The sequence below is a fragment of the Amphiura filiformis genome, chromosome 9, assembly GCF_039555335.1.
Source record: "Amphiura filiformis chromosome 9, Afil_fr2py, whole genome shotgun sequence".
Lineage (NCBI taxonomy): Eukaryota > Metazoa > Echinodermata > Ophiuroidea > Amphilepidida > Amphiuridae > Amphiura > Amphiura filiformis.
The window spans coordinates 66,042,219-66,060,152 of NC_092636.1; the positions used below are offsets into that span (position 1 = coordinate 66,042,219).

At 36.0% G+C, this 17,934-nt stretch overlaps 1 protein-coding gene across 3 annotated transcripts in view; it reads left to right on the plus strand.

Annotated features, from left to right (window-relative positions):
- Positions 1–17,347, plus strand: part of LOC140161333 (phosphatidylinositol-3,5-bisphosphate 3-phosphatase MTMR8-like) — a 32,542-nt gene extending 15,195 nt beyond the window's left edge. For all 3 annotated transcript variants that reach the window (XM_072184815.1, XM_072184816.1, XM_072184814.1), the window contains exons 4-15: positions 2,315–2,469; positions 5,498–5,623; positions 6,943–7,077; positions 7,677–7,809; positions 9,005–9,114; positions 11,846–11,971; positions 12,569–12,618; positions 13,189–13,389; positions 14,205–14,339; positions 15,216–15,342; positions 15,942–16,367; positions 16,996–17,347. In XM_072184815.1, the coding sequence (XP_072040916.1) occupies positions 2,315–2,469; positions 5,498–5,623; positions 6,943–7,077; positions 7,677–7,809; positions 9,005–9,114; positions 11,846–11,971; positions 12,569–12,618; positions 13,189–13,389; positions 14,205–14,339; positions 15,216–15,342; positions 15,942–16,367; positions 16,996–17,217 (1,946 nt within the window). In that variant the 3' untranslated portion in view covers positions 17,218–17,347. The remainder of the gene's footprint in view (positions 1–2,314; positions 2,470–5,497; positions 5,624–6,942; positions 7,078–7,676; positions 7,810–9,004; positions 9,115–11,845; positions 11,972–12,568; positions 12,619–13,188; positions 13,390–14,204; positions 14,340–15,215; positions 15,343–15,941; positions 16,368–16,995) is intronic.
- Positions 17,348–17,934: the final 587 nt, after the last annotated feature.

Sequence of the window (17,934 nt, forward strand, 5' to 3'; positions counted from 1 at the left end):
ATGAAAATATACAGCCTGTGCCTTCGGTTGACAGTTATAGCATGGCAGGTGTATATTTGCTGACTTAATTTAGAATTTGTAATCAATACTTTATAAATATTCACTAATGGGGAAGTGGCAGGTGTGATTATATAGACAAGTTTTCAAGAGAAGCAAATTTATTTTAGATTGCAGGCTGTCAAATATTTAACAAAATCAAGTGAAATGAGTAGTTTATCAAAAAAAAAAAATCAATGAAATTTTAAGTTATGACCAAAAAAAAAAGACAAAAGAGGTCAAATTCTTTTGTGTTCTATTGTTTTCAGCAATGTAACAATACCTCAAACGTGTCAAAAGTTACAATGGGTTAAATTATACGAAAGACGTTTATTCAATTTTTGATTGATATGCATCTTAAGTAAATATTAGGGACTTTTTCAGGAACCCATGTCATGATGGATGTATACTATGATCAGCTCTTAATAGGTGAGAATTATTAAGTTTTTGTTACATTGGGCATCAATAGCATTTCAACTTACACCCCTGTAAATTCACAAAAGCACACATCTGTTATATGCAATATATACATGTAGGTACTGAACCCAGCTGTGTGTCCCATTCTAAGTCCACAATGTTGTGAGTCCTGCCTATTAGGAGCTGATCACAGTATCTAGACTACTCACAACTTTACAAGCAGTATTTGTTTATGAAATCCACCCTTGCCACATGTGTCTGTTGATAAATAGTAAGATTTCTTGTGTTCATCAATCTACTGTAAAAGTGGATATTGTCACACAACATATATATTTTGGTGCTGTAAGTAACAACCTCAAAAATACCAATTTGCCAATTGAAATACAAGTTCTCAATTGATGATGCACAAAAAAGTAATCATACAAAAAGGCCACATCTCCAGACTGACTCATTCATTATTTATGACCAAATTAAAGCTGATGGAACAAACTGAAAGGCACCAAGCATGTTTACAGTTGAAGCTAACTGCTCTGTGGTTTATAGAGATTTACTCAAGGAAAAAATGCCAATAAATAAAATAGATTTTCTCCAGAGGCAAAAAAGGGTAATATAATTGATAAAATATCTTGTCAGAATACTATTTTGTTGTAGCTATGTTTGAATCTTCATTCACCGGAGATAACCAAACCAAATGCAGGACAACCTAAAAGACCATTACAGTTGTCCATTGAAGAACCAAAATCTGAACAAAATTTTCAGTTGGTATTTAAACATGTATTCAATCTTGACATGTCAACTTACAATTCAGACTATTATTGAAGTTGTTTTATTATATGCCATATCTGCAATGTTGCATAAAAGGAAGCTATTGTGCAAGTGTGAAAAGATATTAAAAGCGAGAATTGCAGCAAGATTGTTGTGCCAACTAGGAAGTGTTGTAAGCTGTAGGCAAACAAAAACATCTCAGATTTGTATCCACAAAAATGACCTATATAGTTTTTCCCTGGGGGACCGCTTTTAGTTTCCTTATTATTCAAACATAGGCACCAAATTAACGAGTAATGCTATGCTTTTATCACAAGTGAATTGAATTTTCAGAAACCAAATCTCCAGACACAATTATTGAGTCAAAATGACCTCATTTCAATGCCATAGTTCAATATCTTCATTCAACAAACATAGCTTAAAAGTTGACCTCAAGAACTGTGACATGACAGATGAGTTTGTTTGAGATGACGTATGTGTGTGATGCAATCCAAGGGAAGGATTCCAATGTTGCTGATATTGATGGCCAGTTATTCTCTCAGTCTGTGGGGAATGATTCCAATGTTGCTGATATTGATGGCAAGTTATTCTCTCAGTCTGTGTATTAATTAATTGGGCTCTATCTCAACCTCCCTCAGAGCATGAGTGAAGGATTTATATGATGAATGGGAAAGTTAACAAAATTTGAAGCAGGCCTGCGCGTAATCCTTTCATTTAGAAATTACAACTTTTGTAAGATATTGTTCAGTTTGATATTCTCATTTTCTGCTCAAGAAAATGTTAAGCTATTGTGTCACCCGGAAAGATTTGACACAAACTGTTATTTCCCTATACACTCCCAAATCAATCCAAAGTTTTACTCAGGTCTGGGGAGTAAGAGTGATAGATGGAATAATTTTCAGCAATCCTGACCAACACAGAATTGGCAAAACAAGGTCTCACATTAATCAAAATAGCATTTTGAAGGACAAGTAATTGATGTAAAAAGCTTGCAATTGAATATATTTTTGACATCAGTTTCATGTCCCTAGATCATGTCACATACTAATGTTGACTATCTTTTTTAAATGTATGTGTCTTTTCTTTTTTTTGACAGCTCAATTGGAAGCAGTCTATGCCTTTCACTACAAATCATCCACATTCAATAACATCTATTCTGGCTGGAACCAAATGGATCTTGAGACAGAATATGCTAGATTGGGAATCCCCAATGAACACTGGGTACCGTCCAACATCAACAAGAATTATGAGGTAATATGGTGTATTAAGGGGGTACTACACCCATTGATTTTTTTTTTGCATTTTTTTGCATTTTGTGAAAAAAAGTACAAAAAAAAAATTGGACAAAGTGGTATGCAAAATGAAGGGGCAAATCTTCTCGTTTTATTGGTGGCATCGGTATCAATGTAGCTTACATCCTTTTGAAGATAGAAGCCAAAAGGAGGTACATCACTGATGATTTAAATTCACTTCATTTTGGAAAGCTTACTATCAACGGATTTCGTTAAAATTTTGGATATGTGTTGCTAACACATTAGGGAAATAATGTTGATATGTAAAATGGGAATAAGTGGTCCCTGATTTCTTTTATGACTTCATGAACTTGGTGCTCCATAACTATCAAAAAACGAACCGGTTAAAATGCTTCTATTTTCAATGTCGAGCTATATTTTGTATTTTGAACTTGCAACACTATGTCACTGAACCTTAATTAAGCCATAGGTAACAGGTTACCACAACCACACTACAGCAATGTTGAAAAAGATTGTATTTTTTGTCACCTATACCACCATATTAGGTAGTTTTTGTGAAACTTCATTTTTGTGATTTTGGTAACTATTTTATATTTATTTGCCCAATCCAACTCAACTAGGCAATCTAAATTGTACTCACCATTTACATCCCAAGGTATTTTAGTATATCCACCTCACACATTTCCATTATATATCCAGTAACAGACAAAATATCAAAATTGATGCCTCATTATGACATGTATGATATCACAGACTATCACATGTATTCCAAATTGATGCCTGAATTTGACCTGAACCAATTGACCTATAACCTGACCTTTGATGACCTTATAGCCTTTTTTATCTCTTTTCCTAACTACATATTATAGAAGATACATACATGGTGTATTATTAAATTATCTATGTGGAAGAGATTATTTAGCCTATTTAATTTATTCAGTGTTATAATCAGTGAGTTTATTTCTATAGATAGTATAACAATGGATTTAATGTATTCTATTCATGTATTCTACTTGGACATGTTCAATAGTATACAAATAATGAATGTTTATGAGTGCAATTAAGCTACTTGCGGTTCCGCCATTATGCACTATGTGCGGGAGAGCCTCGAACTGGCAGCATACATGAATGGGAATTGAACTAGTCATAACGTTCGGTGTAGGGTTACAGAATTCTTCCTGTGATGTATGCTGCCAGTTCGAGGCTCTCCCCGCACATAGTGCATAATGGCGAACTGCAAGTAGCGAATGGTAAGAATATTTTCATGAGTTGAAAAATGGAATGTTCCATTCAACGAAGCGAAGCTGAGTTGAATGGAACATTCCATTTTTCAACGAATGAAAATATTCTTTCCATTGCACAAATGAAAAAACATTCATTATTTGTTTTATATAACATCTAAATAGATCTTTGTTATTTGATTTGTTGATTGTAATGGCTTTGCAGGAGTTAAAATATTGTATGCGAATCGTAGACAAATATGGCTTTTTTTAGCAATACATTCTTGTATCACCCAAAAATAAGCCATTCAAAAGTATTATTTTAAGGGTCTATTATTATTTTTACCAGGCGTTTGCTACGCAGTAAAATAGAATTTAAGCTTACCTAGCCACCGGGCCTATCCAATGCGTATTGTAAGCTTACCTTTTCACTTTTCTTGTTTTCTACTTTTTCTTTCCCCAAAGAAAAAAAAATCGGAATATGGATATTCGCGGCTTTCCTTGTAGATGTGATTATATTTCTTCAAAAATATTCATCCAGAATTGCCGCAAATTAAGTTTGTTGTTTAAAATATCCCGTAACACGGTAGGGCCTATGCTATGCATACTGTTCGCCGATCGGACTGAAAAACACACACCATGTAATCTAGCCGTGCAATAGAACGTACGGAATATAACGAAAATGCACGGTGCATGTAACGACAATGCACGGCGCATATAACCAAATTCCACGGTAGTGACGTAGGCCGTACAATAGTTTATTTATTGAATGACATGTGACCAACAATCAACCAATCAAATGACAAGGATCTACTTAGGTGTTATATAAAATAAATTATGGATTGTTATGAAACACACATCTCAGTTACCAGGATACAGTAAACAAAAAAATATATAGGGCTAAAATGATTTTCTAAAATGGTTTAAAACCACTTTTTATGTAGAGATATTTTATAAGTTCAGGACATGAGATGATGAACATATTTATATACTTTATAAATTTGCAACAAAAAAAAGAAGATGGGTACTGATGAAAATGGGGGTATTAAATCGCCTTAAAGTGTACTATTTGTAGGTTAAAATCTGCATTTTGTTTGTTGAGAGAGAACTGAGATGCAATGCACACAGGCTGAGATGATGGCATGCATGATGATGTGGGTGGATTAATGCATCACCATCCGGTAGCCCAGATGCATTAATTTGTCTTTTATTTATTAAAACAACAAGTGATACCCACATTTAACCTAATTAATGAACAATAACAATTTGTGTTTTAGTAATATAGTTAGTGGCTTGCAATTTAAGATGTCAATAGGCCTACATGCAACATTTTTTCTAACCTTGTTTTAAACATAATTAGTGACTTCGTATGATAAACAACTAAAATGAAGAAAAACATAAAGACATTACAAAATTGTTATGGGAGATTGCATGGTCATATTTCCAGAAGTAACATCTGTTTCCGTTGAGAAACATAATCTGCTGTGTGAAATAACCTTGTAATATATAGTACTTTTGCACTTTTGTTCCTTCAATTTATGGTTGATTTGGTATTTTCATTGTGTATGTGCATTTATTTAGTGAGAATGTGAGCAAGCAAGCAATTGAGTGACAGGTGCACAGGGTTATTTTGAAAGGTAAAGCCAACATTGAACATTCATGCTGTAAAATTATGTGCATGTTCTTTTTTGTCCAATTATTTAACCAAGAAGTTGTTGAATAATTAGTTTTCCATAATATGCAGAATCCATAATTGATATAACTAGTTTGACAGTTGACACAAGTAATTTGTTTTTATTATTCCAGATTTGTGATACCTACCCAAAGCTGATTCATGTTCCCAAGACGGCAAGCGCCCCCATACTGTTTGGTAGCGCACGATTCAGAAGTCGAGGTAGACTGCCTGTACTGTCTTACCTTCATAGTAACAATGTAAGTAAACTTGAAACAGTGTATAGTTCTAAAAAAAGAGGGTAATGGTGAATCCAACATACGAGGACACAACACATGGATCAATAAATGATACAAGAGGATATCTTGAATACAAGAACAACTGGAAAGAAAAAGATCAAGGTATACCAGCTTCATGTAGGGAATAAGAAAAATACAGACTAGACGGTATGCCAAGGGGGACAAAAAACAACAAATGTAGGCTCAAAAGTAGTTTAAGTTTGATAACCAAAAATTACAAATTCCAAGGTCCACAAAAGTAAACCTGCAAAAGCAACAATGATCAATGGGGATACGAAAGTGCACTGGAACAAGTGATGAAAATCAACTGTACACATAAGCAGACATGAGAAACCAAACTACAAATGTAGGCACAAAAGTAGGCAAAGTTTGGCTATTCCTTCATGTAATTATACACAAAATCAGGGTTAGAAAACAACTGCCTTTTGTCAGGGACAGACAACTAAAATCAGGCAGTGAAACTACATGCTGTATTTTAAGAACAAATTCAAGTCAAAAACTGAAGGCAAATAGAACTCAGTAGTAAACGAGACAACAAGCTTGAAGCATAATAAACTGTATCTTCATTCAATGAAAGCAAGTTCACTGTATAGCTCTCTCATTTAATAGGCTTGACTGTTACCTGATATGTAATATCTGTGCTATACTTCACGGGAGAGCGTGGCGCAATGGTTAGGGTACTTGCCTTCAGTGCATGAGGTCCCGGGTTCGATTCCCGGCGGTGGCGATTTGCTGGGATATTGACTTGGGAAAAAAAAAGTCTGAAATTAATTGGCAACTTCTGTAGATTAAATTCAGACTTCCGCTCTCCCATGGTTCATTTAGAATTGGGTAAATGAATCATGAAAGTACTCCGCCCTTCGGAGCGGACGTCAAGCCGCCGGTCCCGTGTACAGAGAGCCATACCTGTACATGTATCTCGCGCCAGTTTCGAAAAGAGTAGGGTGTTAACCCCTGACTGTTCCCAACCCGTCCCGGTGTTCAAATGGACCCCAATGGAAATAAGCTTCAATAGAGGCTTTCTTGGGTTATCCAGGGTTGTCAAAACCCGAACAAATCAAAATCAAATCAAACACTTTGTTCTACTCCTAATTGGTGAAAATTATGCAGTTTTTGTTGTTACGTGTGTCAATAAAATTTCAACTTAAGCTCCGTAAATTAACAAAAGTGTGCGCAAATTTCACAAAGCGCACTTCGCATAGGTGTTGCGTCTGCGCCATTCTATGTTAATCCACAATGTTGATGGCTAATAATTATAATATGAATATATTATGTTACAGGCAGCCATGACACGCTGTAGTCAGCCCTTAGCGGGATTCAGTGCACGTTGTATGGAAGATGAACAAATGTTGCAGGCTATACTAAGGGCTAATCCCAAAAGCGCCTTCATGTATGTGGTAGACACAAGACCAAAGGTTAGTCATTATACATTGAAAACGATATATTACTTGTAGAGAGAGAGAGAGGAGACAAATCAATGGGCTATACCATTTGAAATCCATACATCCTTCTATGGAAAATGTGACCTTAATCTTTCACACAGAGTGAGATGCGGTTACCTGAATGAGTGACTCAATTTAAAATCTACACCCCTGTGTGGGAGATTTGAAGGTCATGCTTCCACAGGGAGTGTATGGATTACAACTGGAATAGTCCAATGCACACAAGCTGATATGTTGATGTGTGGCTTGTGCATTGACAAGAATCAACATCACAACAAGTGCATTGATTTATCTCATTTGTTGGCCACGAGCAATAGGCACACAAAGAATACGCAGTTCATGCAGTGCGTATTACGCACTGCATGAATGGAACTTATTATTACACACTGCATATTTTACCTGACTTTCTGATGGGCTACTTGGTAATGTTCTCAGAGTGTTTTGCCGCTAAGAATGTATTGCTCAGTAATAGGGAATTTGTTGAGTTGGGGCTCAATGATGCAGAACAATTGTTAAAGTACTACAAGTTCCTGCTAGGTACTATGAATTATTTGTATCTTTTTCTACTTCAGATTAATGCCATGGTAAACAAAGCTTCAGGCAAAGGCTACGAGAACACTGACTTCTACTCCAACATCAAATTCAAATTTCTAGGAATTGAAAACATTCATGTAATGAGGGCCAGTTTACAGAAGCTAACAGAAGGTAGGTTAGCAGGCAGGCTAGCTGCACGGTATTGATGTAGCTTCATCAAAACAATGTTAAATGTTATATATCTCAAAATAGATTGATTAAGTATATCACATCCTAAATGAAGGCTGCACATGTAACAACATATACATGACCAGCCACACTAAACTTGTGACATATCTTTCATGTAATTTCAGGGGTGTGAAATCTCTTGATTTTTTTTTTCAAGTTTTTTTTTCTCTTTTTTGGTTTTGGAGTGTCCCTGGGCCTAGAACTAAAATGCTAGGATCATTCTTGGTTGACATTAAAAAAAAAAAAATAGGACCTAGTGTTTTTAATATGCAAAGTTATAATTTGTGTTCATGTCATACTCTATTAATGATTTCAAAATGCATTAAATTTGTATCCATTTTGAAATCATTAATATAGAATATGACAAAGTTATAACTTTGAATATTAAAAAGACTAGGGCCTATTTTTCTTTTCTTTAATTTTTTAAGTGTCAACCATGAATGATCCTAGCATTTAGCTCTGTAGGGCCAGGGACACTCAAAAACCGAAAAAATAAATAACTTTTGAGAAAACAACCATTGAAAAATAAGATACTTGGCCAGTCTAAAAACCCTAAAATGCCGGAGCATCCCTGAACCCCACCCGTTAGGGGCGAGCGCCTTTGTTGCATCCTGTACGCGCACATTCATCCCTCTATAAGTCAGTTAAAAACCTCCACCGACATCCTTGTGTAAAGTAACATTTTATCCGTTTTATTTTTTGAGCTTATCACTTGTCAAAATGGATCAAGGCATTTAGATTTTCTAAGTGAAAATAAGTCTTGTTATTATTGTCTAATTTCCTGTTATGTTCTTCATTTGTTCATTCATGATTTTAATCATGTCATGAAAAGCAGTTTGCTGCAAAATCTTCCCCTCATATGTGACTCACTAATCCTGTTTTATCTGCTGAAGCCTACCTAATGTTTTCGGGGTCAAATTTGAATGGGCAATTACATTCAAATGGCTGGGAAACTAAATTTCCTAGATAAGGTACTGCCTTGGGATATCATATGCACTTTGCTAAACATCTGTATGTGTAATATTCTACTTTTTAAAGCAATTTTCCTTTGGCAGTGCAAATCCTAGGTCAATTGTCATACTCTCACAGTGTAATTTAATTATTTATTGATTGATTTATTTTTTGCTTGAACTTTCAGTTTGTGAGTTAAAAAATCCATCAATGGAAGCATTTCTGAGTGGTCTTGGATCAAGTGGTTGGCTCAAACATATCAAAGCAATTGTAGATACTTCTTTGTTTATTGCAAAGGTAAGGACAGCACATGTTTTGCATCTATTGGAACTAGAATCCTTATCAAAAGTTGTTGGGACACCTATGGAAAAGTTGCACTGTATTATGGCCTTATTTCCATTATTGTTAACATTCTGAAATGCTGCTTTCTTCGATGTCAAGCCTGAGCCCTTCCCAAACTCCTAACCCTGCCCCTTCCACACCATTCAGTGTTGGGTTCTACTGGGCATGCATGAGTAGCATTGTCAGATTCGACATTGATTGGGGAAAGGGGGTTCATTTATATTATCCCAAGTGTCCCAACACTTTTGACAAGCATTGTAGTTTTAGGGTCATACTCTGGGATGTGTCAAACATTACCGAGGATACATCTAACCCTGTCATGTTTACATCAATTTTCAGTTAATCAACAAATCAAGTCACAGGCAATTTTAACCACACAAACCTGAAAACATTTTCTTGAATGGATACATAATACGGTCATTCAATAATCTACACCCAAAATGTAAGACCAACTTACCAATATTTTGAAAGAATGTGTGGGTTGTGACTTTAAAAACCTGGCGATACTGCTTAATTCAACTAAAACTGTTTTCTTTATATGTGGCCCGATCCAGTCCACTCAGGCTTAAGTCATATTTTTTCAAAATTGAATTTTATTAGATTTTTATGAAGTAAAAAATTTCCTATCTATCAGTCCAAACCCCATGTGTATAACTGATTTGATTGCGAAGTTACAACATTTTTGCATGTTCATAGTCCAACTCTGACTAACTATAACCCTAACCTATTTCTAGCTATAGCTCAGTTTCGTATTTGCCAACATTAACCTGAGTGGAGTAAATCGGGTCACATTTATATATTCTTTAAGTTCAAGTAAAATAGAGCACCCTTGAATAAACGTTGTGATGTTTATTCCATCATGCATTATCATAGGCTGCCTTTAAATACAGCAATTAAGTTGTTTTTTTGGTTTTTTTTCATTTATATTGTTCACCTTTCTCCTTGAATTGAACTTGTGAAATTTTGGTGTAAAATGCTCTAAGGTTTCATTTTTAACATCTAAATCTTTCTTGCTTACAAAATGACTGTATAAAAACAGCAGATTCACTGTTTCTGGAGAATGGCCCGTAATAGTGAGGACTTTGTTATGATTAATCCATTCATAGTAACTTTCCTGAGTGTACAACACAAATGTGACCCTGCACAATGAAATGAGGTCAATTGCAACAAATGCCATTTTGAGATATGAGCACAAAATAATGTGGTTCAAGGTTTAAAATAGGTCAAATTTCTATAATGTACTTAAATGAACTTTGATATATATATATATATATATATATGCTATCAGTATAAGACTTTCATTATTATGTTAAGGAAAGGAAAATCAGGTTGGGGTTTTATTCTTTCCATTAATTTCTTCACCAAGAACTTAGGATGCCTCTAACTTTGGTAACTTGTATTTCGATGTTGTCAGACAAAATTTGTTACTTTTGATAGGAATACTTCATGATGTAGATTTGGATATCAAAATTAATGCCGATTACAATATAAACATCTCAATTTTCATATCTCCCACATGCTGTATTTATATGCACACTACATCACCCAACTTCAGTAGTTCCATTTTTATTTTGCCAATTATACAAATTGTACAGTCAGAAGAAAATGTGTCTTCACTCCTGACCAAAAAAAAACTAGACTTAGCTGTGGTATAAGACCACGAACACAGCCGTGTTGTGACCCCTTAATGACCTTTGACCCCAAAATCTACAAAAACCCCACAGGCATTGCCTTGATGCATGTGTGCATATAGTATCACTCTGCCATGTTATTCGTGACAGAAGGGACATTTTGAATGTTTTTTGTCTTAGACCGGAAGTGATCCCTTAATGACCTTTGACCCCAAATAAAAAAATACCACATATACATTAGGTAAATCGTCATCCTCCTATGTTTTTCTTAGCTAATAAATTTTTTTGAAGGAATTTGGTTTTATACCGGAAGTGACCCCTTAATGACCTTTGACCTCAAATCTGTGTATGATTCATAGACACTGAGTATTAGCAATGCATGTGTGCAAGTTGCGTTACCGTCCTATGTAATTTGTGGGAGAAGTAGCATTTTGAAGGTATTTCGTTTTATACCGGAAGTGACCCCTTAATGACCTTTGACCCCAAATAAAAAATACCACATATACATTAGGTAAACATAATTCATGTGTGCACATACCGTCACTCTCCTATGTTTTGCTAAGGTAATAAAATTTTTTGAAGGAATTTGTTTTTTACCGGAAGTGACCCCTTAATGACCTTTCACCTCAAATCTGTGTATGATTTATAGACACTGGGTAATAACAATGCATGTGTGCAAGTGGCGTTACTGTCCTGAGAAATTTGTGGGAGAAGTAGCATTTTGAGTTGAAATCACATTTTTGACCTCTGTGAACCCTACGTGACCTTTGACCCCACGAATTTCATGTGACATGTAGGGGCATGGTCAGTGATTGATATTGACCAAGTTAGGTCAAAATCGATGCATGCATGTAAATGCTAGAGCAAATGTAATGGTCGGCAGAAGAAAGAAGAAGATCCTGTAAGAAAAAAGACACAGCCGTGACTAACGTCAACGGCTGTGTAATCAAGATTCAAGTCAGGAACAATAAATTGGACTATAGAAATGTATCATTTGTTTTTGAAACAATTTACTGCTGCCTTAGAATTGCAATAATATGTTCTCTTATTTCCAGGCTCTCACAGAAGAAGGAGTGAGTGTATTAGTGCATTGTTCTGATGGCTGGGATCGTACAGCACAAACATGTTCACTGTCTAGTATGATGCTGGACCCATACTATAGGACTATTCAGGGCTTTCAGGTAAGAGCTTGTCATAAATCTGTTTTGCCAGGTTCATCATTCTTTTGTGAACCAGTTTAATTTGAATTAATTTGATCAGCTGCACCCAAGATAGGCAATGTCATGCCATTGTTTCATTTGATTAAAGATTATCAGAGGTTTTCTGTTTTATTTTGTCTAGCTACCCCACGAAACAATCAACCAACAAATACATATAGGCCAATGTGATCATAATTATCATCATTATGTCTGTCGTAAAGCATGTAAATGAGCTGCTCTGTAGGTGTAAATTGCTATCCGTGGTGTAGACAGGTAGCATCTAGGAATCAATGCTGGTTCTATTTAAATGTAGTTAATTTGATCTGAGGTCAGTCACAGTGATCATGAGTTAACATTGGCAGCGGCAGCAGATCCGTCATTGTTGATCAAACTTTCATTTCGGCTGCAACGATTTTCCACTTAAATATGGGCCAGATGTGTGAATTTAATCGGAATGGGGACCAACTAAAGTGTAGTAGCATAATATAATATAATATAATATAATATAATATAATATAATATAATATAATATAATATAAAAAATTTAAAAACTGACTTACGACTTTTGTTGTTTTGCAGGTTTTGATAGAAAAGGAATGGCTCGCGTTTGGTCACAAATTTCTGCATAGGTATGTTATAAAGGAATTAAATAAATAATCTAAGATAGTATGTATTCACAATTTTGCCTCATCTGAAATTATGTTCAGGAACAGACTTAGAGTCACTTGTTTTTTTGTTCAAAATTTCATATTGTAGTTTTGTACTACACTCATGTTTGACTCAGCTGTTGATTTATGAGGTATGTCATATAAAGTACATATCAATACTACATATATTTATATATGATTTGTTTAGAGTTTGTAATTGCCACAATTCTGAACTATAAGATTCACTCGGTCGGACATCTGGGAACATTGTCCTCTTCGTCCCCTTTGCACAAGCGCGCGCATAGCAACCAGCTCGAGAAAGGGGAACTGCACATGCGCACACTGATTTTACAAGGCTATTTCCCCTTTGTGACGTCAGCCCGACCAAGAGAATATTCAAGTCAGGCAAAATTAACGATTGAAATTTAAGAAAATATAATGTTGTCTTCAGTAGGGAGCAAAGTATGGTTAGGACTACATTTCTGTTTAGTTGTCCTAATTGCAATATATATTTTCCATCCAAATTAATCACATTTTTATTTGCCTTTGCAGGTGTGGTTTGATAGCTTGTGACCCACGTGAAGTGTCTCCAATCTTCACTCAATTCATAGATTCCGTGTGGCAGTTAACTCAACAGTTTCCCTGTCAGTTTCAATTCAATGAGAGGTTCTTACTGGAGTTACATGATCATGTCTTCTCTTGTCAGTTTGGTAACTTCTTAGGCAACTGTGAAAAGGGCAGAGTCGATCTCAGGTAAGAGCATTGGTTGTGGTAGTAAATTGTGTTTGTGTTAGTTTATGTTTGTGTTAGTTTGATTGCATAAATGGAATTGGTCCATCATATATCACTGAAGTCCTTCATCCATACAAAAGATTTTCTTGTTGTACAAAGATCATCCCTGTCATGGGGGAGGGTATTTTCTGTGGCAGCTGCTTGTCAATGGAACTCTCTACCTCATTACATCCAGTCTCCACTCTTGTTCTTTTGAATCTTTTAAAACATCACTTAAAACTCACCTCATGAATATTGCTTGTGGTAAAGTTCTTGTTTATTGCTTGTTATAGAGGGTATGCAATACGACGTCACTCATAACAGAGTCATTCTCATTTAAATAAAATTCTGTCCTCCATAAGGTACCACGGGAAAATTCGCATAATAATACAATGAAACGTTTGATAGGTATGAATGATTGTGGAATCGATCTAGAAACCTGTCCCTCTCTCATCTTAAGTTATCTTAGAACTGTCCTCCAGCATGGCTGCCATTTCAATTGTTATACTGTTCCGGTTGGTTTATTGCATACACTCTATACTTATTTGTTGTTTGCTCTTTGCTTGAGCTCTTTTTGCACCTGTATTATTATAAGCTGTGGTTTAAAAGTATTGTGAAAAAGCAAAACATTTTGCTTTGGACCTCGGATTACTCCTGGGTCTGCACACTTTAGGATAATCATTGGTTCCTTTTCACAATACCCACCAAACAACTGATGCAGTCACTAGCTTCCCAGACTGACCTCTATGAGTAATGTTAGTGTCACTACAAGTAACATTGATTTTGTTTGTTTGCAGGGTATCAGAGAGGACCTACTCACTTTGGGCATATATGCAGACTCGTATGGCAGATTATATCAACCCATTATATAGGCCACTGCTAGCTAGTAAAGATCCAGTGTTAAAACCTAACACTAATCCACAAGCATTTAGGTAAGTTTTTGTTATGGTTGTGATTTCTGCATAGTGACAAATAGGTGATAACCATAAACTGCCCTTATATAACCTGTGAAGTGATTTTCACACCATACATACATGCAAGAACAACAGTATGTACGAAGTGATCATTAGGATATATACTTAATATTTATTAATCGTTCACACACTCAAAGTGCAGGCTACTCCTGATTCCAGAAATATGCATCAACTCAAAATTACTGCTCGGTTATCTCTTTGAGTATTCAATCTATCCAAATAAGGCAATATTTTCTCGTTCAATGTTTTTTTTTTGCAATATCTCTCAGAGCACCTTCAAGAAAGGTTCTTCAATACAGACACAATTTTCTTCTTTCAGCTGTCATCTACTGTATTCCTAGTGCATTAAAATTAAGATGAGAATTGAGGCATAAAAAAGGATATGCGTATAAATCCCGGTCCCCGCACTCCGTGCATCCGCGGGTATTCATGCTCGTCGAAAATTTCCCGAAATAAGGGGTGTTTTCAGATGAAGAAACGCGATTCGCGAAACACACAAAAAAAGAGGTGTTTTTTCAAAACATGTTTTCGCGAAATTGAAAAAAAAGGTATTTTCATTGAACAGCCTACGCGTTTCTGCCAGAAATGGGTAAATTAGAAATAAAGTTCGCGGTTTAGCAAAAATAGGGGTATTGTCGAAGGCAAATAATTGCGAAATCGCTAAAAAAGGGTGTTTTTCCCTAAAAACTTCGCGAAATGAGATGCAAAAGGGGTGTTTTAAAGTTCACCGAAAAGCATGAATACCATGGATGCACGGAGTCGAGGACGGGTATAAATACCCCACACACACACATAATAGCAAACATTGACATTTCTTAATGTTTTGTTGTGTAGGTTTTGGAGGGGTATGTACAACCGTTATGAGAATGGTGTTCATCCACGTGAGCCTCTAATGGACATACTCAGTGCAATGAAGGACCACAGTTCCTCATTAGATGACCATGTACAGTATCTGGAATCTGTAAGTATTCAAGCAAATAATAACACATATAAGAAAGTAAACTACCATAATAAACAAGCCTCATTTTGACAATAGCACAATTATATTTTTCACAAATTTTAGAAATAAGAGTACACATGTGGACCTCACATGCTCTGTTCAAGATGTGCACCTTATGTATGAGTGACATAGGTGAGGCTTTGTGTTCCTTTCATGAGCATTGCTCTGAACAAAAAGAAGCTTTGACATGTAATCAGCCAATCAGATTACCGGACTGTTGTTATGATTGTGGGATGATTGAATCAGCCAATCAGAACTCCACTTCTATGCTTAACACTGTTTACGGCTCGTATGTGCACCATGGACAGAGGTCTGTTCTTTTCTGAAAGCTAACATACGTTCTGGGCATGATTATAGGAAAGTAGATCTATAACATAGAGCTGATGGGTTAACATAAAGAAAGAAATGGCCTAAAAGTATGCAAGTTGTAAACTTGACATTCACAGGGTACTAGCAATAAGTCATGAAATTTATATTTGGTAAAAATAACTTGGATTTTTTTAAATCTTCATGTAACCTTTTTTGAGACACCCGGTACAATATACGTTATTTCCTTGCAGAAAGTCACCAGTTTACGAAGGATGCTAGGGTACGAAGACAAAAACAAGAAGTACGACGATGAGAAAGAGAAAGATGAAACAGAGCACCATGGCAGTAGGGAAGACAGTCTCAGTAATCACTCAGTAGATTCCTTGGAGAATCCACCCATCACAAAACACAGTATACCCAATTCAGTGGATAATAAAACTGTTGATGAATTAGAAAAAGTTGCTAATAGCTCGTCAAGCAGCATGAAAGACATTGTAGCAGGGGATACCTCAATATCACCACTCAAGATTCCAGGCATAAAAAGAGAGGATAGCGGGGAAATCATATCGGCATCATTGACGGCTGATGCGGTGGAATCGGTTGCTGCTGATTGGCAGAGTTTTAGGAATATCAGGCAGTGTGTATGTTCAACTCCATTTGATCATTTCAGTAGAAAGGTAAGAAGAGGTTTTTGTGAAATTTGTATCAGAATCTGTTCATCCTGTTTGTGATGTATAGTTATTTGTGTCATTTTTGTAATGATAGCAAGTTTGGAGGATTTGTTAATCTTGTATTTCAGCAATTGAAGCCAAGACACAAATACTCATGGTTTATTTATTATTTATTACATCTTCTTTAGCCTGGGGATACCCAATCAGTAATAACACTGTTTTCCATGGGTGCCCAGGGGGTTGCCTGCTAGAATAAATACATACCCCCACCCAAACACACCCCTACAAACACACATACACAGATATAACTTCAGAAACAATTTAAAAAAAAGTAATCAAAAGAAGTTTAACTCCAAAATTAATAGTGAAAGAGAAGGATGAAAACAAAAACATACCAACAAAAGAAGTATAACTTCAACAATATGATCACTTCAGTGTTAATGTTAAATCACTGTTTAAAAGTTAGGTGATTAAAGGTGGGTTTTAAAGAATTCAATTTTCCAAATATTTCGGATCACCTTCCTTTAAGTGTAAAACCACTTGGTACGTACAGGTAGATAACTAAAGATGATAAAGTAAAGGTGGATAACAGATTTTCTATTACTAAAGAAAACATGTTCTGTCTTTATCACAGTATCATTGCTGGAAATGTGGCAACGTATTCTGTATGCGATGTATTGACAAGCAAACACCATTACCAGGACACTTCTCTCAGCGGCCAGTACCTGTGTGTAGGCCATGCTACAAGGACCTCAAAGCAGGATCATCACTGCCAAATTCACCAACTCTGTCTCCAGCTCATATTGCAAATATGATGATACCTCCACGATTGGAAAATCTCAATCTGGTTAATTAAGTATGAGTTAGAGTAAGAGTATATATATCTATATCAATTTCCTAAGAATTGCCGATGCAGAATCATCAGTGCCAAATTAGCCAATGTAGACCACTGTAGCCCACCGGGCAATAGTCCTGCTGATCTGCTACCAAAACTGGGGGAAACGGTGTGTGCCAAAATTTGCAATTATAATGCTAAAATGGGCCTGATAGGACAACCATGGCATAAAACAGGTAAAATGAAAAATGCACATCACAAATTTTGGTCAATTTGTCCCGGTAATCCTGCCCCACCCCTGGGCAGCAGGTTGGTTGACTGGTTGACCCCTCCCCTGGGCAGCATGCCACTGGTTGACCCCAGCCCCACCCTGTCCCTGTCCAGTATGCCACTGATTGACCCCTGCCCATATTGCAAACATAATACTACCATGGATGGAGAATCTCAAAGTGGTTAATGCACTCTGTAAATAAGAGGAAAATAAATTGGAAGTGTATTTATCATCAAATTATGACTATGGTCCATACAGCTGATATGTTACTAGACTAACTCCCTCAGTCGTCTACATTGCGCATGTATTTGTGTTACTCAAGTGCTTTGTAGTGACAGCTTATATCGTGGTGGACTCATGAAAATATTCTCGCGCAACTTTGGTTGTGCGCCACTATACGACTGCCTATCAATTTGGACACAACTGCGCAGTCTTGGTTCAACAAGAATTCTGTTGCAAAGTCCGCC